We start from the raw sequence: 22123 nt of genomic DNA, 5'->3' as shown, positions 1-22123 counted from the left end.
CCATCTGATATTTGTAAGCTGCACCAACTCTCGCACTAGCCCTGATGGGCTGAGAGGTTTTTTTCTGATCGAACAGTATAGAACACATACCCAACAATTCTGGACAAAGGCATTTTTGAAAAGGAAAGAGTTTATAAACGCAATTTGTTCATATATTGTAATATTTCGCTACAACAGTCAATAAATATATCCGCAGATCTCCCGTCAGCAGGCTTGCAATTTTTTTTAGCTATTAACGTTTTTGCGATCATCAAAAGCGTTGCCTATTGGTTTTCTAATACAGTCTTAACTGCTCGATGCGATGGAAAACCTTTAAAAGCAAGATTTTGCTATACATTGGAAGAATGGACCATTACTTTCAGTGTTTCCACAAGAATAGCTTATAATTTTCCAATATTAAAAATTTTTGTCCAAAACTCTTGGACATGTCTTGTAGCGTTGTGGTGCCTTGTAAACCCATACTGCTCAGTAAAATAATGGGGCTTTTTCAATCTCAATGTTTTACGCGCAATACTGATATTCTTGTGCTTTTTGTGGCGAACGCTGGGGCACACTTTTTGAGCACTGTGTAATCAGGATCACAAGCTTATTTTCAATGAGAAGTGGTGAACGCTAATCTATTATTATTCTTTCTCTTAAACCAGTGAACGCAAAATACTCGCTTCGGTAGTCTAAATATATGTTCGAGTAAGAATGACCCATACTCTTGACCTTCTCTTCGAAATAAAAAAGACACAATACTCAACAAGTCCAGCAGTTACACTTGTCCTCATAAACCACAAAGACTGGAGCACTGTGTAAAGTAAAACAAGAACCAGAACCGAAAGAACTACGCAAATGATGGCTAGGAATTCATCTTTACTGAACAAGTAATGTAATTTCAAGACACGCTGATTATGACTCCATAGGGTTTTTGGTATCAGAAAAATTTGATACCCGGACTTTACGTGCTGCTTAACACTTAAGGGAAAACAAAGGAAAAAAAAAACGCTCCTTTGTTGCTGGAAAAACTGGAATGAATGTCAACTCCCTCCTCCCTTTAATTCAAATCTATGACGTTGGTGGTGACGTTAAGAGGCGTAGGTTTGCTCCGTTTGATTTGATCGTTTTTTTATTCTTTTAGTCTTCCCGGTGCAATACAGGTGCACAAGAGGTCGTAAAAAATTTTGTTATTCGCTCCTGTCTCATATTTCTCTTCCATGCAAGAAACAAACAAACAAATATCCCCTACAGCTCCGCTGCTTAGTTGCAGGAACGTGTGGTTGCGATACCTCTCTTTTTATTCTCGCTCTTTTCTACTTTTAACAGCTTCGTTTTCAGTGAGAGCAACTGCTTTGCAATTGGAACGTGGTAATGCATCGATCTTTGCCGATTTTCAACCGATCCCTCGAGTCCCTTTAACGCGACACAGAGGTTACTATAGCTAGAAACTTTCACTGGAAGACCCCACTTTCTCTGCAAACGCTGTTTTCATAACCTAACAAAAGCCCGCCCCTCCCCCCCCCCCCCCCCCCTCTCCTCCAACAGGAAATATAAAGGTATGATCGCTAGCAGCCTGCGTTCATGATTAAACTACGATGACATCAATGCATTTTGCTTCGCGGATCTGTGAGGCTAAGCATAGCCTCATTTATTATCTGGTGATCACGGAGTTCTTTTCGTCATTGCCGTCACGAGTTTGAGTCAAATGACGCAAAAAAAAAAAAAACCCCTTAAATCCAATTTTTTTAGGCATAAATGCGTGTTTCGCTGCCCAACAAACATCAACATAGCCACGAAGGACCAGCAACCCAATTTTAGCAGCAACAAAAATCAAATGAAATTCTCCTCATTGTCGCTTTAAGTGCTACTTGCATGCACGCCACCACTGTATCATCGCTTGAGTGAAGGCAGGGGCACCATGCTGGATGCGCTGCAGGCATGCATGCAGGCTGAGATGAGCAACATGTCGCATAGCGATACAGGCATCGCGTACGTACTTACACACGCACTTGCGCAAAGCCAGCGCATAAAGAGGAACAGCGACCGCGCAAGCAAGAGCGGACACTGCCGCATGCCGTGCCTGTACATCAGGATCGCCGGCGACGCGCGTGATGGATGGTAATTAATTCCGGCTCACGGCGCAGGCGGCGTCGCAACGGGGGGGGGGGGGGGGGGGGGGGGCAGGGCCGGGCAGCCCGCCACGAGCGCAGGGCACTGGCATCGGCGATTTAGCTGCGCTCCCCGGCTGCAGCACTCGCGAGAGCGACACTAACATCGAATGCATCCTTAATGGGACAGTAGGGTACAACTTAAAAAAAAAAAGAGCAGCAGTTGCTAACATTGGGCCATGGTCAGCAGCGTCCTGTATTACTCCGCTAGCCAATCACAACAGCAACTGAAATCGGCTTTTTAATGCTTGACTTCATTGAGCGAGCCAGATATCAAAATTATCGAGCTTATAATTTTTTTTATTCTAATTAGTTACTTGTTTTGGTAATGAGAAAAGTTTTAACTCCAAGAAAAAATGCAGCAGTCAACTGAAAAGCTTGTACAGCGAACTGAGATACAAAGGTACTGACATTGCACCTCACCTTGTGAAATGAAAACTTCCTTGTGTCATGGCGCTCTTTGGCCAAAGCTGTGCTTGTGCCATAAAAATTCATCATCATTCATTCATTCACATTGCATTAATAGTAATAATGCCATGTCCTCTACCAGTAAACCAGCTGCTACAGAAGGGTGCTGTTCTGACTTCGCTCAACACTGCACCGCATATTACTAATATTTACGAAACTCGCCATAAACCGAAAGAGTGGCCAGCATTTCTGGACACCCGCCAACCACCGCCACGTTGTGCCGCTGAGTTGAAACATCAAATCTTCGGTAACGTTGAAACCTCAAAAACTTAGAAATTCGTGGTTCACAGTGCTGTTCCAGCTGGCTTTACTGGATTTTTGAGCAATGGAAGGCGTCCATATAACTGCGTTTGGGTGAAGCAAGTGCCCAGCGCAAAGTTATTTTTCAGAAGTAAACAGAGCTTCTTGCTGAATGATACAGCCTGTTTCGTATGAAGGCAGACGACTGCTTTTAGAAACTGAACTCTGGTGCAGAGCGAATCCTCAGAGTAAACTGCGACATCCTGTGAAAACGTTAAACATTAGCATCAATGCCCAGGATCGCTGCACGCCGACTGAACCCAAGATCTCGAAGTGTGCATACTTCAACTTATTTTAGAATGAGCACATCAGCTTGTAATCGGGTAGCTGAGACCGCCTACGGTTATGTCGCGGTCGTAAAGTCCCTAGTTATCCTTACTTTTTGGGTTGCAAAACTCTGGTGACTCCCGAATACATGCCGCTGATCATGATGGCAAATACTTTCAAGGGAGATGGTGGTGGTATGTAGTATGTGGTTTCCACAATCCGAAACTACACATGCATGACAGCATGAGCATGTCGACTGTCTTGCTTTCTTCAGCCATTGAATACGGCCACTGCTGCAGGGTGTCCAATTGTCATGTATACGGTGTCAAATTAAATTCAACATATTCAACATATTACACACATCACATAGGTAAACATGTAAGGAAACACATCGTTCATTTTTCAGGTAAAGGTCCGGATAGGCCCGCTACCATTTATCGGCGGGCCTTTGTGAGTCAAGTCGAAAGTTTTTTTTTGTTTTTTGTTTGCCTCATCAGTGTCAGCTAGATGTTTTCTGCGATGAATCTGAGCTTTTTCTACAATTCATTTTCAATTCGATTTAAACTGGGTACAGCTTAGCTGGAGAGGCTTTACATCACTTATTTTTATATTTTTCAAACAGAACAATTTTACAACTTTACTGGGAGGTCTGCGCCGTTAGCAAGCACCGCGTAGACGCTGAGCGACAAGATAACAGTTTTAAAGAACTATATTCGGCGATTACAAAGTAAAGGAACACGCACAGTCATCACAAGTCCGCTTTTAAGCAATGTTGAGCACAAATGTTGAAATCACAGATTCATATTTGCGGTGCATATGAATAACAATAAACTGCCGACAGGCGGAGTACTTCATGCATGGTTACGTCATATACTACAGTGCGAAGCTGCGGACAGCCGCCGAGTACCACAGGCTCCAAACTCAAAGTTGTCTTACGTTTCTTTTCGCGACACATTAAAGAACGTGCACTTAACGGCGGGATTCATAGGCGACCCCTCCGGGCAGTTGAAGGCGGCGGCGAAGTGCGGGAAGTTCTTGAGCGCGACGTTGCACTCGTCGCCCATGGTCTGTGGCCGCTTTGCGCACATCGCGTAGCAGTAGCTGAGAAAAAATATCTGCTCGTCGGTGTACTCTTCGAGGCGATGGACCTTGAAGTCGACGAGACTGCGAAAGTCCGTGGCTATGGCGCCCATGAAGGAGGCGTAGGACACCTCCAGCGCCGGCACGGTCGGGAACAGGCCCAGAGGACGTCCCATCGACGGCTTCTTGCTGGTGCCGAGGTCGCAGCGTACCTTACTCTCGTACTGCGCCGCCGAAGACGCCGAAGACCCGACCCCCCACCAGCGAACGGCGCGACCGTCGTGAGTCAAGGACGTCCCTTTTTCGTCCAGCGTCTTTGTCAGCTCTCGGGCGATAAATCCTCCGAGCGAGGCGTAGAGGATGGCGAACGTAGCGTCCGGGTAGTAGGCCGGAGGGGCCAGCAGACCGACGGCGATGCTCATTGTGTTCGGCAGGTAGAGGTACGAACTGAGGCCGGTGGGGGGGAACATCCGACGGCTGTACACGTCCATAAAAACCCTGCTTCTTCGCATCTGGCTGTAGGCGATCGAGGCGTTGATCAGGTTCGACATGAAAGTCTCGCCGGTCATGTTGGGGAAGGCCGAGTACAGTTCGCGCCGCGACTCTGAGCGAAAGAACTCCTCTGGCGGCAGCACGATCCGGGTCATGAGGTCTAGCTTGCGCCAGGCCTCCTCCTTGACGCTATGTTCCACCCAGGTGAGCTCGTTGATGAGAATCTTCAGTCTGTTCTTGATCCTCTTCGCGAAGCTGTCGATGTTCAGAGGCGTCAAGCCGAACTTGTCGCTCAGTGGCTTGGACACGCTGAGCAATCCCAGCTTCGAGTCGACGTAGTCCAAGCAAGCTTCATTCTTAAGTGCGACTCTTCTGTCGGCTTCCGCCCAGTGGAAGCGCAGGGCGGGTTCTCCTAAGGCGGCCCACAGGTGCGTCTGTATGAACACCCAGGTCAGGCCGATGACGAGTGTAGACGTGCTGTTCGCGTGGTCCTTGATCAAGCTGTCGAGGTTGCTCAGTATTCCGACGTGCTCGACGATGACGGGGCTGTCCGGCTTCCATTCGAAGTCGTCGTCGTGCTTGGCGAGCATTGCAAGCCAGATGCCGGGGGGCGCAGACTGTGTCTTGTTGTCCAGGGCGCTCGCTGGGAACCACTCTTGATCGGGAAGATCGTTCATGGTGCGGACCTTGGCGTCGAGGATGGCGTTCTCAGTCTTGCGAAGTCGTTCGACGCTGATGGGAACGTCGTTGAAGTTCACGCCCAGCGCTGTGTAATGGCCCTGCACTATGGTCAGGTAGTCATTGGCCACCACGGGATCAGAGACGCGCTTGTTCCAAGCAGTGTCCAGGCGGCCGCGTCCTATGAACAGCTTGGGCGCCTGATGATATCCGTCCACTACGCTCACGTCGAAGAGGAAGTTCATGCCCCACCTGGATTAGGAACCGTGAAGCTCTTTCAGCTGCAGCGTTCATTTCTTGTGAGACAGCAAATACTCTCGTAGCCCTTGCCTAGCCGCGTTTAGTTGTTTTAAGCTAGAGCCTGACGCAGAAAGTGGAAACGATTAGCAAAAGCGCCCTATTAGACATACAAGCACGTTGTGAAGCTCACCGAAACAGTAGTGGCTTAAATGTGTACGGAATTCTTGCCCCGTTGAACCCCTCAGTAGTCCCAAAGGTGCACCTGTTTCTTTCAAGAAAGCGTCTACATGACAATGTTTAATCGTCTCTTCTTACGCAAACCTTCAGCGCTACGAGACCACTGAAGCGAATGAAAACAATGCTGAAACTAACCTACCTAAACTGAAACTCTGCCAAGCAAGGAGTCTCGATTAGAAAAGAAGGCGGCGTGTATAGGGCGTCACCCCATGCACTGTAATTGACGTGACCCTTAAACATAGCGAAACGTTACTAAGAACCGATTAACGTCCGTAGGCTTGTTTTCTGGGTAGCGAGTATAACTTCCACGCTATGCCGTTGGCCAACAGCGCGATCAGACCTTACGCTAGCCATCCTCACTTGATCGCCAGTCTGAGCATGATGTCCAGCGGGTGCGTGGAGCCCGTGGGCTCTTCATGTGGCCACACCAGGCCGAGGGAGCGCTTGAATTCGAGGAACTGGTGCAGGTTCTGGTCTCTGTTTTCGCGAGCGTCGATGCAACTGCTGAAGAATGTCTGAGCCATGTTTTGCCTTTTCCTGTCTTTCTCCAGCACCTTGATCGCCCTGCGCGTCCAGGAAGGCCAAGAAGGCACAGACGTACATGCAGCGAAAAACAGACGACCTCTTTGTTATGCGCCAAAGGAGCGCTATATGCTCGCAATATTTAGAGGGCAAGGGAAACGTTGGATGGGCTTTTGCACAGAGCAAGAGAACGCGTGCACTGAAAAGCGACCATCGCGGAGCAGTAGCAAGCTAACCTTTTTATTAATGCGTAAGCATTACTTGGCTTATGCGTGGCGTCCACAGAAAGTGTGTACAGAAAGTGTGGGCACTTATCCGAGCTTACCCGAGGCACTCCGTAACTCGCTTACTCGGTGTGTCTAGTAACTCGGGTAATTTCGGGTAAGTTCGGAGGATACTGCCGCGCAAGCTGCAGCCAGTAGGAGGAAGCTCAGGTAAGTTCGGAGAAACTTCGCGCCAGCTGCGCGAGAAGTTGCTCGGGAACAGCAACATGGGTCGCACTAGAGTCACGAAATAAGAATGTAAAATTTTGAATATCAATCTTTATTTAGTGACTCTAGGTCGCAATATCCCCGCCGGTGGCTCAGCCACCTGCCATTGCAGTGGCGCAGCTCTTAAACGCTGCGCCACTGAGCTGGTAGTGGTATGAGGACCCGCCGCCATCTATGAATGTTAAGTAGAGAATCACCAATTCTGCATGTATTGGCATTAACCCACGAAACTGCAAATGGTGTGCGGTTTGGGGACCAATGCGAACTAAGTTACATACCGCAAACGCACAAAAGAGCAGTAATAAGCAGACATAAGTGCCCTCGGCAGTTTTCAGCTTATTCGTTCGTCACCTTGCTCGCAGGTCGACTCCCTTTGTATATACTCCCCAGTCTAAAAACGCGACAGATAATTTCCTGTCGTCACAACAGATTATTTGTAATGTTCTTGACCATTAACTTGCAGTAACAATAGAAATCTTTGTAGTAACAACAGAATTCTGGGTGCTTACTACACAAAAGTACTACAGAAATAACTACAGTGTCGCACACAAATACTATAAAACAGAAAAATACATCATTGACAAAACAACAAAATACATTTTGTCGTATTTTAACACGGTTCTGTCGTTTTTTTTTCCTTTTTTCGAATGGCCTGCACCCCTGCATCCCCTTCCCGAAGGCTCGCCTCCTATCGGTTCTATTAGATCCACCCTCGCGAATTTCCTCTATCGCCCCTTATTGAGGCTTCACCAGACATCGGACAACAGAGGGCAGCTGATATCAGTTATAAAAGCGCTAAAGGGTTGGTCGTGGAAATATAGGAGCTGGTAGTCTGAATAGCCATCGATAATAGTTTTGAAGCGAGGGATATCTTCTCTTCTTACACCAGCACCCATATTAGAGAACGCAGCGAAGATATTATCGTAACCACATAATCTGATGTCGCCGCTGTCACACTCTCACCCTTGCCGCTAGTTGATCAACAACGTCCGCCTTTGCGTGCGCGTTCTTTCCGAACGAACTCTGTCAGCCGGCGTACGAAATCACACACGTCAAGCGCAAATTCCAGGAAAACAAGCTTGACAAACTGTGATACACTTCACAAGGAAACCGGCATAAATGGCTATTTCTACGTCTACTGCATATAAACGAGCCCCTGTGACGGCAGCTGAAAGTCATAATGGAACGCGCACGAAATACAAGAACACAGAAAGCCGCAAGCCAAACTTGAGGACAGCTGAGTGCGCACGAACGGGTTTTCAAGAAGCTTTCGAAAGAGAACTCCTCCAAGGAGGAAGGATACTTTGCCGAATTCCCCTTACTGTAAACGATAGTACTCCGCGAGGGCGCTGGCGAAATAAAAAGAAAAATGAAGGGCTCAAAGAAATGTCCGACGTACCCAGCCGTTTCTCATTAAAGGTACGGCGGGCGTCGCTGTAGGCGCAAGGCTAAAAGTCGTCACGCTCAACGTATGAACGCAAGTCAAGCTGTTTGCTACGGGCTTTTCCCCGCAACGCTTACGCCTGTTGCGCGCTACATTCGCGGCTCTCCAGAGCTGAAAAGGGAAGTTCGCCCATTCTTAGATCTGCGCACCATCACAAGTAGCACACGCCAGTGTATTCCCGCCCAGTTGTGCACTGACAGCACATATGCCACTCGCACATGTATGCGACGGCGGCAGTCAATGCGTCGCACGCCAGCAGAGGAACGAATTCGCTCTGCGCCTTCGCTTTCCATTTGGTAAAGTCTTGAAATCTGTCAATTCGATATCTCGTAATATACGACGCCTGGAATTCTGTACAAAACGTTCGTGCTGAAGCACGCACGGGGTATCAGAGCGCCCGCACCCATCCTAACGCTCATCTCACCGTGCAGAGCACCTGCCCGTAACACGTGGTAACACGTAAGGAATGTTAAAGCAGCTCTACTGACAAACAGAGCAAGGAGGATGTTCATCTTTTAACTTTTCAGATACCTTACAACCATGACAAAGGCACTAGCGCGTGTAATTTATTTTATGCCTAAAATGGTATAGCAGCGATGATCTCGCCGGTGACCGTGCCGAGGCGAAGATGTGCCCCGCTACAATGTAAGCAACATGAAAGCCGGAAGTGTGAACGATCCACTTCCGGTCTAACAGCGACGTTGTTTGGCGAACGCTATGGAAAGCGCCTGGCCCGCGCGGAAATTGGCGTGCACGTATTTCAAACACCTGTGGGTTCGAGCTTAGCGCGAGCCGAAGGGCGCCGCTCTACTTAACTGGAGAGGCCTTCATGTTCACGAATAACAGACAGAAAATTACATGCGCCTCATGTTTGCTTGAAAATAGCCAGGGGTAACTGCATATTGGACGCTGCAGCGGAGCGACGTGCTACAAACGGTACAACGCAAAGGCATGAAGTTTGTCATGCGCGTAGCACCACGAACGTTTCATTGCTGGCGCATATCGCCAATGTTCCGGGTCGTCCGATTGTTTCAAAATTATACAGCGCAAGAGGTTTGACTCTAAGCCGTGCACGGGGCTTTTAAAAAGTATACAGTTGAGTGTCTCAAGCTTGGTAGATTTGGGTACGCGAGTTCCTCGCGCCTTTTAGAGATTAAGGTTGCTTAGGGTGCCAAACTAGGCATAATGCAGGACTCGGCAGGAAACCACTTGCGGTGAGTATTTTTGACAAAGTGTGTACGTTTAGCCGCAGCTTAAAAAAAAACCGATTGGATCCGTCCGGCGTATAGGGAAGGCGATGCCGTCGAGGAGATCCCGCAGTTCGCGCCGCCTATAGGCAGAGGCAAAAGGACGGCGCCGCGGTCGCGATAAATCCGTTTGTTGTAAACGCTTGTGTTGATGTCGACCATTTGCTCCCAACACCGAGCAGGACATGACGTGCACTTGAAGCGGAGGATCCAGCTAAAATGTCGCACCTGGCGGGGGCGGTGCGCAAGTGCGGTTTTCTACCTTGACTAGATGTGCTGTATAAGTTTTACAATAACTGCAACATCGACTGCAACCTCTTCCGGCTGGACAAGGTCAACGATGTGGCGTATAGAGGTGAGGGCACGAAACACGTCGTCCACTTCGTGCGCCTCGCCTTGACCCCATCGGCCAGCTCCCATGCTGCTACTCAACATCAAGACGGACACGAGCTTTGTCCCCTGATGCGACCACACGTCCCACCCTTTCCCTCCCGTATATGCCCAACTGCCATCACATTTCCTAGTGCCTGTGTCGATCAGGTCCTTAAAAGTCTACCAGTCGTAAATCGACTAAGGTACAAACACTCTAAACGCGAATACGCCTATATGGGAGTGAAAAGAGTAAACAGTCCTCGAGCGCATTCCCTTTTATAGAAGGAAGTGCGCTATAGAGGACAGCTTACTCCCTTTTTACACCTTTCTGTTTGGAGTGTACCGTGTAACTTTCCGGACCAAAGGGCTGCGTTCGTCGCCAAAGACGACTGGACCACAAGTGGCAGTCGCGTGTGCGGCAAAATAAACGGCAACGCTTCTCTGAAAGCAATGTCTCTCCATTTCTTTACCTCAAGATCAGTGCAAATTCAAAATAGTAAAAAGGAATATCGCAGCATAAAAGCTACCAACAGCGCCCCTCTAAATTTGCCTTACAACTAGAGTAATCTTCCAGTGACCTTTTTTTACCAAGCCAGCCGTATACCTACAGTGAACCCTGTCCTGACCATCTGAACGCATGCTCTCTTTTGCGTGCTCATACAGCGCGCATGCAAATACACTCGTGCTCAAAGTTCTCAGAAAACTTCCCGCGCGTATCAAATGGTTGCTATGCGAAGCAGTGCGGTGAGCATTTTGTTGCGTTCCAAGGGTAAAAGACGGTTTGAACAGTGTTCCTGACCGGTTGTACAGCGCCATAGTGTCCACATTCGCAAAGGATACGCAACCACAAAGCTGAGCAACTGCTTACGCGGTCAGTGTGTAGCGGCCCGGAAACTACTCCGAATAGGCTTTCCCCCTTATTTTTTCGGCACCTCTTGACTGTTTCCGGCATGAGATAGCCTCGTCATATGGCAAGGTTACAATTCGTCTTTGTGCCCACTCTCATATCAGCCCATATAACCAATATGACGGGCATCGGACCCCCCTGCAAGACATGATCGCATTTACGGCTGAATTTTAAAACTCGTGCCATATTTGGTGAACACCCAATCAGAGTTTTAGAGCGGCAGGAGTAGTCGCCGAAAAAAGTCGCTCACCATTCCTTGCCTGATTTGACCTTGGTTTAACGCTGAGAAGCACAGCACAGCAACAGATTGACTTTGACAGACTGACCTCGATCTATTCGAACCAAAATAGGTGTCCAACCATAACAGAGCGTGCCCGACTCTATGGCGACCTCCAAATTTGGCCCGGGCCATTGCCAAAATGCTATTACTCGATCTTTGAGGGGTAACAGTGGTTAAACCCTGCCTAACTTTTTTATAGTCGCTGTTCGCCCTTACGAAAATTTATTTAGACAGTCTATAGACTGCCCATAGACTTCTGTCTATAAAGTCTGTAGACTCTATAGACAAACCCTAGAGAACAGCTTATAGGCAATACAAATCATATAGACAGTCTATAGATAATTTATAGATTTATGGCCATACACTTTTTAGTAGACTTTTGTCTATAGACTATTAATAGACAACAAAATATTTGTAGGAAGGCAATAGAGTCTATGAGAAGTCTATAGACCGTCTATAGACCATCTTTGTAGGAGCGTTCACCTGCGGCTGGAAAACCGCCGGGTGTTCGGCCGTTCGCTGTTTTGCGGCGTTCGGCACACTGCATTCATCAGCGCTCACAGGGGCGACAGGGGCGCTTACATGTCCACGCCGTCGGACATCATGTCCTCCTCGGTGGAGATCTTGCGCAGCGCATCGTCCCAGCTGCCGCACACGTGGGTGTGGAAGTTATCGCACGGGTCGACGTCGTGGTTGATGGCCCTGTAGAGCGCGTGGCCGTGCAGTTCGCAGCCCTTCGTCCTGCATATGTCCACCCTTCTGTCTGGAGGGCGCGGGACCATGAGGTAGACGACCACACCGGCACCCACCAACGCCAGCACCAGCACAAACACGACCACCGCAATCAAGATCCCACTGCCTTTGTTGTCGACCACGGTGGACTGCAAGTTCAGAAAGTGCGATTTTGTGGCCTTATCGCCACCATCCAACCTGCCTTTTCTCCATTATCCTAAGAACACTGTCATCTGCAACGTGATCTTTTTTATTTTTTTAATGTGGGTTTAACGTAGTGAAGGGATCCGGAAACTTCGACCACCTGGGGTTCTTTAACGTGCACTGACATCGCACAGTACACGGGCCTCTACAATTTCGCCTCCATCGAAATTCGACCGCCGCGGCCGGGATCGATCCCGCGTCTTTCGGGTCAGCAGCCGAACGCCGTAACCACTGAGCAACCTCAGCGGGCCTACAGCGTGATCATTACGCCCAATGTGACTACAGAAGCTCGAACCTATACTGCATGAAGCGACATTAGCCTATAGCAAAAAGTTCTTCTCCTAAAGGGACACTGCGACGTTTTTCACTACCGATTATCCTCAGAGCACCAAAGCAAGAATAATTCTTGAAATTGGAGCATGCAAACGGAAGTTATTCCACTCTAAACAAGAGTCGAAATAAAAAGATCAGACGAAAACGCATTTCACAAGCCCAGCACCGAGATTCCGCGCTGCCAATACCACGCCTTGCACACGTACATCGGAAGCTTCCAAGTAATTGTTATTTTGCCAGGGAAGCCCACAACAGCACATTGTGACAGTGTCTCCGCTCCGCGTGCACGCCGCCGCAAGTAGGACAAAGGCGACTGACTCAACAAAGGAAGCTCCTTGATGTTTCCTTGTAATCGTGTTGCCGCTGCTAGGATTTGAAAGCTACCACCAGCTCCCTCAACCTTGTACGCTGTTTGTATTTTCTTTTCACACATTTGGCCAAGGTGTCTCTACTGCTTTTATTTCTTTTTTTTTTGCTGCGTAATTAATACTATACTGCACCCCCCAAGGAATCTGGCGTCAGTCGTTGATGAGGTGTATTGGAAATTGAAATTGATTTATTAATTCCTCGTACAAGTGAGAGGAGGCGGAGAATAAAGGTTATGTGAAAGCCCGACAGAAGCCCCTGCCCTCCTACACAGATTCCGCAACGTGCAATCTCAAAATATGAAAATCTATAAAAATATAAACATCTACAAACATCTATATAAACAGCTTGCAGTTCCAGGTCAGATTCCACCCTTCGGAAATACCACAAACCACCGCCATTTCCCATTACACCCCCCTAGCTTGAGGGATGCCTCACACCCACAGCCACCCTCTATCCACCTCCTCAGCCCACCCCACCCACCTTTACCCTCCAGAAGCATCACCTACCACCAAACAACCCACCCACACCCTTCACAAGGCCTCCACTCCCTAGCAGCTTACGCAACCGCGGAACAAAAAATCGAAGGCGAAATCGAATTCTGAGACGCAGTGGGAAAGGCAGCTGCTCTCCAGAAGCACCCCCCACCCTCTCACCACCGACCCACCCACCGCCGTTTTTGAAAGAAGATATATAGGGATAGCGCCGGAGCTCCGCGAGCAAAGTACGAAAGGCGGAAAGGTTTGGATGACGTCACTCTTCCAAAGTGCATGACCGCTTACAATTCCAACACGGTGTAAGGTTTCTCGCGACAGCCGGTGGTCTGATTCAGCTGCGTATTCGGCCAGGACACCTGCAGCCGGGGTCCCTGCACGGCGATAGGCATTTTGGTTCCCACGGCCGGTCCTCGCGTGGTTTATTGGATTCGAGACGGAGGATTCCACTGCCGTTTGAAAACAACATTGTTCCCGGAAGATCGACCGTGCGGCACGGAGGCAGTTAGCGACCGCCAGAACCGAGCAGGGGGTGACTCACCCCTTCAACTGTGCCTGCTCGCCGGCGCCTCGCCCATTCGGACTTCCCGGAAGATGTGTCCGGCTGGAGCGTGAGAACTGTCGTTCGGACGCGAAGACAACGCTCTCTCTGGTGGGGGCGATTGTCCAGCGGCACCCTCTTTCTCCGGCGAGGCATGTGACGGGGGCGTGTCCCTATGTGAAGTGGTGTGTGTGTGTGTGTGTGTGTGTGTACGACAACGCAAGTTAGGCCACGCCCAACCTGGCGAAGACTTCCTCGAACCTGGGGAATCCTAGGGACAGGACCCTTTTTAAACCGGACGACGAGTGCCGTGAAAAAAGAATCCTCGATCATCCTCAGATCTTCTCAGATCCTCCGACCTTCCCCCATCACCCTCCAATGGGTTCCAAAATGTTGTAAATAATGTAAAATAAACCCCTGTACAGTTTCCTTCATAACCAAGTCCGACAACGTCATTCGGAGAAGGGACCTGCGGCGCTGAAAGAGTCAGCTCACTCAAGGACCCCTCGTCCCCAACAACGGGCGAGAAATGAGGGCAACGAGCTGTGCGGCGATGCCGCAAATAGCATCAGAGTGACGTCATAAACGCCAAGAAAGAGAGCTTCGTGCCCTTCTACCCATTCATATACGGGACTGATATCTTTGAACAAGTTACATTTGAGCGGCTGTACGCCGGGAACCAGAAGAGAAAATCAGGAGGCAAGCGAACGCAGGGGGAGGCAGGAAGTTAGGCGGGCTGATGAGATTAAGAAGTTTGCAGGGATAGGGTGGCTGCAGCTGGCATTGGACAGGGTTAATTGGAGAGGTATGGGAGAGGCCTTTACCCTGCAGTGGGCGTACTCAGGCTGATGATGACGACGAAAACCTCGACAGCATCCTCGCCAGAAATGCTGACTACGCCGGTGACATATAGGCTGGAGCATTGCAATCTATGTGCACCACCTTCATCAATGCACAGCGACAAGAAGCCAGTCTGCAAGGAGAACTGCAACAGCGCCCGCAGCAGTCAGCCTAGTAGATGAGAACGACGGCAGGGATCAACTAGAAACGCGTAATGAAGCCGACGCGAAATTCGTGTACAAGAGCATCGTTTGGAAAAGCTGTAATCGTAAAAGCATTAATGCAAAATCATCACTGGTTACGCAGGATCGTGGCACAAGATTGTGTGATTGTCTGCCATTTTTTCTTTCACCTCTGCCTTTTCGGTGCTCTTTGAACTGCAGCCTTCGCCTCCTGGATAGTTTCAAGCGTAATGTGAAGTGTCGATTCCAGGGTCTTTATCACTCACTTTCGTTCAGTTTCATTGTTACTTTTCAGTTTGCCTACCATGCGAGAAGCTGACAGCACTCAAAGGCATTATATTTTGCATCTATTTTCCCGAGTACAAAAGAGCAACACCCAATTAGTCAGAAAATCAGTGTCCAGTATAGCTGCCATCTCATTTCTGATGACGAATATCACCGCAGCGTTTCGACACCGCTGGCTCGAAACAAGTATTTCTGGAGAAGAAAAAAATAAAGTATTACGATCACTGAAATCTCCCTGTGTGTTCAGGCATTCCAATGCCCCAGGGAAACTTAAAATGCAACTACCTCACTCCACCAACCGTTTTTTTTTAAAAATACCGCGTGGAACTAATTTAAAACAACGAAAACAGCAGTCCGAAATCGAAATTGAGTCCGTGGCCAGGGGACGATGCTTAGCGTGATGTAGCGATGACGTCACAAACTTAATTAGTAAAACACTGGTATGCGCGTTGAATGGCGGAAGCAGCGACTGGAAAGGATGAGTCTTTGCATAAGTTGCCTGAGGCGACCTAATTACAAGGCAAAAAAAAATTTTTGGTGAAGCGGAGAGCGGGCATTAACGCTAGGTAAGTGCTTGTGAGTGTTTCCCGTGGAAATCAACTGAATTGAGGCCACGGAAACTGCAAACTTTAAAATCAATTTTCTCCGAAATTCAATGTCGCATGACTGCCGTGCTTGGTGGAAATGGCCCGTGAAGGTGCGAAAAACGTACATTTTAAGTTCCTTTAGAATACGGAAACCTCGAAAAACACCCGGAGCTAACCTCTACACGTAGTACACGTGGACGGCTTCTACTCAGAGAACACTTAAGTACTCACGGTTCTTCTGGACAGGTACGTATCGCCTTCGGTGTTCCTCCTTTTCTTTGAAACCGTGGTTTCAACCACGGTCTGATCCGCATGCTTGTCATCTACAATGGGGGACATCTGGAAACGAAAGAAAAAAAAACGGAACCATTTCACTCGTTTGGGTGAGCAGCCAATACCAATTTCTGTCTCCATTATGCGCTGAAGGGCTGGGCGATCTTAATAAATTGGGCAGTAGTAACTATCACTCAAACTGGAAAGTCGGAATCTTCCATCAATTTTCTTCGAGCTCACTGAATGCACGGTCGTCGGGTCGTCATGCTTGCCCTCTGCTTTAGTTGAGGGCTGCAAAAAAAAAGTAATGAAGCCACTTGTTCAAGTGAGCAGCCTGCAGGTTTGGCGCTAGTCAGTTTGAAAAAACGGAAAAAGAAACGGGAAATGCTTCGACTATATCATGATCATCATCATCATCAGCAACGACAGCATGACTACGCCCACTGCAGGACAAAGGCTTCACCCGTATCTCTCCAATTAACCCTGTCCTCTGCTAGCTGTGGCCACCCTATCCTCGCAAACTTCTCAATCTCATCCGCCCACCTAACCTCCTGGCGCCCCCTGCCACGCTTGCCTTCTCTTGGAATCGACTCCGTTACCCTTGAGGACCAGCTGTTATCTTGTATTGGCTTTACATGCCCTGCCTAAGCCCATTTCTTCCTCTTGATTTCGACTAGGATGTCATTAACCCGTGTTTGTTCCCTCGCCCACTCTGCCCGCTTCCGGTCTCTTAACGTTACACCTATAATTCTTCCTTCGATAGTTCGCCGCGTTGTCTCTAACTTAAACTGAACCCTCTTCAATAGCCTCCACGTTTCTGCCCCGTAGGTGAGTACCGGTAAGATATAGCTGTTGTACACTTTTCTCTTGAGGGATATCGGTAAACTGCTTTGACTACGTTGATCTCTATCCCTATACTGCACACTCAGTGTATGGAGACAGGAAGACGGGTTCCTTAGGAAACACAAGGTGAAGATAGGGCGGAAGAAGAGTCTCCGTCTGCTGGCCTCCAGAGAGTAATGGGACTCTCCGTCTAACCCTCGTTTCACCTTGTGTTTTATGGTGATCGAGGGCTGAGTCGTATAAAGAAATAATCCTGGTGCGGCGCCAAAGATGGCGCTCTAACTAGGGAAGTCTAACGCTTACTATTTGTTTTCTTGGACTCACTTGAACCGTCGCTGTCCCGGTCTGGTCTTCATGCTTGTCCACCGGGTGGCTTAATGGCTGTCAACGAAAGCAAGCGATGTGGTCATTGCGTTAGGGATAAATATCCTGCAGCTTTCGTCCTTGACTCTAAGCAAAAGCGCTGCACAAAATGCGATTACGCCGATCACTTAAATATCTGTATATACTGTGAATCGAAGTCAGATTACATCTTTTTTCGAATCACGCAGGGGATCATACGGCTGTCAAGTCGCTCAGTTTTTGTTGTAATTTTCTCCGTTTGGAAAATATGACCACATATCACTGGACACCGGCACCATCAGCGTGCCCCCAGCTCGTGTATGCCTTCCCGCAGAACCTAAGCCTAACTGGACATATACGGGTTGCCTTGCCTTTGTGGGTTCTTTAGCCTCGTGACTTTGACGGCGCTTCGCCTTGGCCTTGTGCTGAGACCGTTCCTTCTTGACCTTCGAGGGCGAGACTGCCTTTTCCGCTGGAGAAGGCTGCGCCATGGCTGGAAGGACGGGCCTTACGACCGGCGGAGTGGCGACAGAAGCCTAAGCGGCGACGAAAGAACGAACAGACTGTCCCTAATGAAAGCTGCGCTGATGATGGGAGCGACTAACGCCACGTCACGCTCTGCTCCGTCTCGTTCTTCTTCTTCGTCTTTTCCCTGTCCCACGCTCTTCTCCGGCTTCTTCTTCACCTCAGTAAGTATGGCACATCTTCTTCTTCGTCTTCTTTTCCTTGTCCTCGTTTTTTTTTTGCCACCGGGTTTATCTTTTTTTACGCAATCTTCCTATCATTAAACTTAACTCTATCTACGTAATGTCCTTTAAAGGCGCCTTGATCCCTCGGCGCCCCTTAATATTCTCCACTGAGGATCAGTAAATTTTTTAAACCCGAGCATAACACCGCTATCCTGGCCAATCCCCCGTCGTGGGTATGTGCCATGTCACGAAGGCAACAACAACAACGACGACGACGACGACGACGACGACGACGACAACAACAACAAGAACAACAAGAACAACAACAACAACAACAACAACAACAACAACAACAACAACAACAACAACAACAACAACAACAACAACAACAACAACAACAACAACAACAACAACAACAACAACAACGCTATAGGGATTGTGCGGGGGCTATTTTTAGAAATGTCGGACTAAGTCAGAGTCTGTAGGTTCAGTCATTTGTATGTCTCAGAATGTTTGGAGCTATATAATTCAAGAGGCACAAAACGCCATTGCGCTACTGCGGGGAAAGGCGAATTTTAAGCAAGTAGTTGACACAATGGGCGAGTTTTACGAAATTTACGGCACGGAAACGTGGTTAGTGGTAAGCTAATCGTATGATAGCCTTCGATGGCAGACACGTGATGATTAGACTGTCGCCTCGTTGGTTGATAAAACTGGTCAGCTCTCGTAAGCTGGGCGATCGCGCAGCACGGTTGCGCAGAGAAGCAGAAAGCCTGACCACTAGTGTTTTTATGTGAGGTGGCAGTACGCGGAGACATCGGGTGACAACTAAAATTTTGGAAAATCGGTTGCAAGGTGCCAGTTGGTATAAGCGTGGTGCACTGCTCGTTATGTACAAAGATAATAGTGCCAACGTGTATGCGGACAAGGCTAGGCGACTGCTGTTGACATTGTTTATTGCCTGTCGCGTAATCCGCATCCTGAATAGCACGTTTAACGAGAAACGCCAAGTAAAGCGTCGTCTTGCGAGATGCGAACCCTGCTTAGTATGAGAGGTGAGGTGCCCTATTTTTCCACAAGTGCTTACCATGCATCGACTATTCAACATGGTGAACGACACTGGATGAGCAAGACTTCATGCTGAATGGCGGCTGTTCTCAGCAGTAGAGTTTGCGATGTCATGTGAGCTTTATGCAAGGTTTGACAAGTTGAACAAATAGCACTCACCAGCGGGTCCACAGCACACGTATAGTGCAGCACAGCACGCGGCGTGCGGAGTTTGAGCACTCGTTTTCATAGAACGCCTGCCGTTATTTTCTACATAATATTCCTCGCTTGTCAAAGATCTCCGTAGAACAAGGCAGTAACGAACAGTGCGATTTCCAGCCTCTGCCACCATGGTGGTGACAGCTATCATCTCCCAGGACTAGTTTTTTTTTTTTTCGATCTCGCTGTCGTGCCAAAAGTCAGCGCAATTCATTACGCAGCGGATTCGTTTTTGCCACCACATAACGGGTCTCATCACATCGTTTATTCTTCGAAGCCAGCTAAGAAGAAAAGCAAAATTCCTACGCCTTCTTGCGAAGTCGCTATGTTGCGAAAGAGATCCCGCTAGGCCCGCGGCATATTGCGAGACCGCTGTAGCTCTCGCAGCAGCGTGAAGCACGGTAATTGCTACCTTAGCCATCTGCGTCCCGTCGTGCAGCGTGGCTTGCTCATGCCCTCACCGAGAACACCTCGAAACGCGTATACATATTTTCACACTTAGCCATTGCCAGGGAGGTTCGTCTTAAGGTAACAGATCTGTGGCGGCTGCTCTCCGCTAATTGAAAAGCTCATCGCTTGCGTAGACTCACGCGCCTGAGTTGAGATGGCCAGAGTATCTACTGAGTGCCCTAAAGATACACGCATCAGCAGCGCCGCCAACGGCAGCTACGGAAACGAGAGCGCGCGGCGGTGCCGCCCTCTATCAGGAAGACGGAGAACGTGGAAGCCTATATAAGTGTACCACGGGCCCGCCCGTGTAATTTGAGCCTTCCGGCGGGCAGGTCTTGCTACAGGCCTGCTGAACGCTGCGTGCTCTGTCCCTCCCTTTTCACATATGCCACCGGACAGATGGTAAGCGTGGAAGCGGGAATTTAAGGCTGCGTCCTTGTGCACAGTCGTGACTGGTGCCGTGAATCCTATTATTTTTTGGAGGAAACGATCTGGTAGTGCAACCTAGAGGTTATTGAAGATAGCAGCGGCCGAGCGGTAAACACCGCTGCATTGCTGTTGTTATTATCACTTACAGTTACCGACTTCAGTTGTTTAAATGGATGCTCAGGAGAAATTGATCATTAGCTTTGAACTTTGGCTCGGCTGAAGATCATATATAAGCAGTTCAAGAAGTTGCGTCATATTTCATCCGCACGCCCGTGAGAAAACCCTATCGAGAGATATGTGCCGACTGAATATCATAGAATTGTGCGACAGTCCTCAAGGCGCCCATGATTTTAATTTTGCTTATGCTTTTTTGTTGCCATTTTCGCGTGAACGAGGAAGCAAAATTACAATTGTCATCCAAACTACGCACTATGGGTACCTACGCCAGTGGTATCTGGCACAATAATCGGCACCCATGCAGACATTTCCACGTGACGGAACATAATGGCATAATGCTAGGCTCCGTGTGGGAGACGCTGGCTGACCTTCGTGTTTTCCTTGGCGCTTTTTGTTGAAACTAACGTGTGAATTCAGGTCTCAGCACGAAGCACAAGACCACGGTGCCTCAGCAGGTAGTGTTCTCAAGAGGAGCAGCAAAGTTTATAAGCACAGCGAGCAATGGGATGCACACCACGTACAGGATGCTGTTATCGCCAGGGTCAGACCGCCACAGTTTGTGGCTCGCTGAAATGCTAACTTTTCTGTTTCCGCAATATCTTTGTCGTAGACGAGTAGTTTCGCGCTTCAATTCTTGTTGAAGTGGGGCACAATATACACCGCACTGAAAAAAAAAGAAAAAATTTGGTTGCCCCATGGCTACAATTATATGGCGAAAATAGCCATTGAAATAGCCAGACCAAAGCAGCTCGTGATTCTGAGCAATATCTCATCCATGATCTGGCAACCTAAAATCCATAGGAGAGAGTAAAAGGCGCCCTGAATTCGAAGAAATTGAGCCACTTGAGATGCGAAGATAACAATGTTTAAATTTGAGATAATACGCACAATTCCAGTGAATGGGAAATCTCGCTTGAGTTGGACTTTATCTTCCAGCTTGCCATATCTGCGTATGGAGAACAGTGACAGACAGGCTAGAAAACAACTCCCAACAAAACTCAAGATCATCAGATGTATTTATTTTTCTCCGGCAATTTCGGCGCTGTACTGGTGCCAAAGCGTCCAGGTTGAACGTCTAAACTTAATACCCGAGTGTCCACGCTATTGGTGACCGCGTGGTGTGGTTAGCGGCTCGGTTACTTGCATGGCTCGTGCCACTGTTTATGACCATAATCATGCCAACACGAGCATCGAAAATGGAAAGCGAAAATGAGACCTGCGGAAAAGGACCTTTCGCGAGCCCGCTGTATGCATGCTCGGGCTCGCGGCTCCTTTCTAAACTCATTTCACGTCCCCGGGAGCCCGTTAATCTTCCTTTCCAAAGCTCGCCCGTTTTCGCTCAGTCCGCCCTCGAAGCCATTTGCCACCGCTGTTATTCGGGGCGCAGGGCTCGATTAGCATATATCCACGAAGGTCTCGCGCCATTCCGACGGCGGAGAAATCAAAACACCGCCGCTGCCTGGACGGATACAAAGGAATTGCCTCTCTCTATTTTCTATTTCTTCCCTGCGCCTCTCTGCATGAGCCGAGTGGAGCCGGAACCATTAGTGCACTTTCGTAGAAACAATAGGCGGGGAGCTGTATATGCATTTCATTTCCGTTTATACTGCCAGTTCATTTTCTTCAGCAGAGTTTTTTGTTGTTGTTATATTTTACTTCTCCTCCATCGCTCTAATCTGGGCTCAGTGTTGACCTGACCGCGCTCTGTGAGCTCTTTGATTAAAGATCGTTGAACCCCCTTGTTTCTCGAAAAGAGTTTGAAAAGATAAACACTGACATCTGAGAGGTATTCTTAGGTTGCCATATTGTGAGAGGAAAAGCGATACTCTATACGTTTCTCTCGTTTTAGCCCGGGGGCTCGGAAGTGACCCTTAATTTTGAGCAACCTTTTTTTTTTTTGTCCGACTTGGTGAAC

At 48.6% G+C, this 22123-nt stretch overlaps 1 protein-coding gene across 3 annotated transcripts in view; it reads right to left on the bottom strand.

The window, feature by feature from the left end:
* Nucleotides 1-3513: 3513 nt before the first annotated feature.
* LOC144097076 (neprilysin-1-like) overlaps nt 3514-22123 on the bottom strand; it is a 325749-nt gene continuing 307139 nt past the window's right edge. For 2 of the 3 annotated variants that reach the window (XM_077629862.1, XM_077629863.1), the window contains exons 2-7: nt 17180-17236; nt 16253-16303; nt 15971-16078; nt 11758-12056; nt 6273-6476; nt 3930-5687 (exon numbers count right to left, since the gene is read on the bottom strand). In XM_077629862.1, the coding sequence (XP_077485988.1) occupies nt 4118-5687; nt 6273-6476; nt 11758-12056; nt 15971-16078; nt 16253-16303; nt 17180-17236 (2289 nt within the window). In that variant the 3' untranslated portion in view covers nt 3930-4117. Of the gene's footprint in view, nt 5688-6272; nt 6477-11757; nt 12057-15970; nt 16079-16252; nt 16304-17179; nt 17237-22123 lie in introns of all 3 variants that reach the window. The other variant, XM_077629864.1, reaches the window with a different exon arrangement.

This window comes from Amblyomma americanum, chromosome 7, assembly GCF_052857255.1.
Source record: "Amblyomma americanum isolate KBUSLIRL-KWMA chromosome 7, ASM5285725v1, whole genome shotgun sequence".
NCBI lineage: Eukaryota > Metazoa > Arthropoda > Arachnida > Ixodida > Ixodidae > Amblyomma > Amblyomma americanum.
The sequence above is the reverse complement of the archived record's forward strand: the minus strand, read 5'-3'. Positions and strand labels throughout refer to the sequence as shown.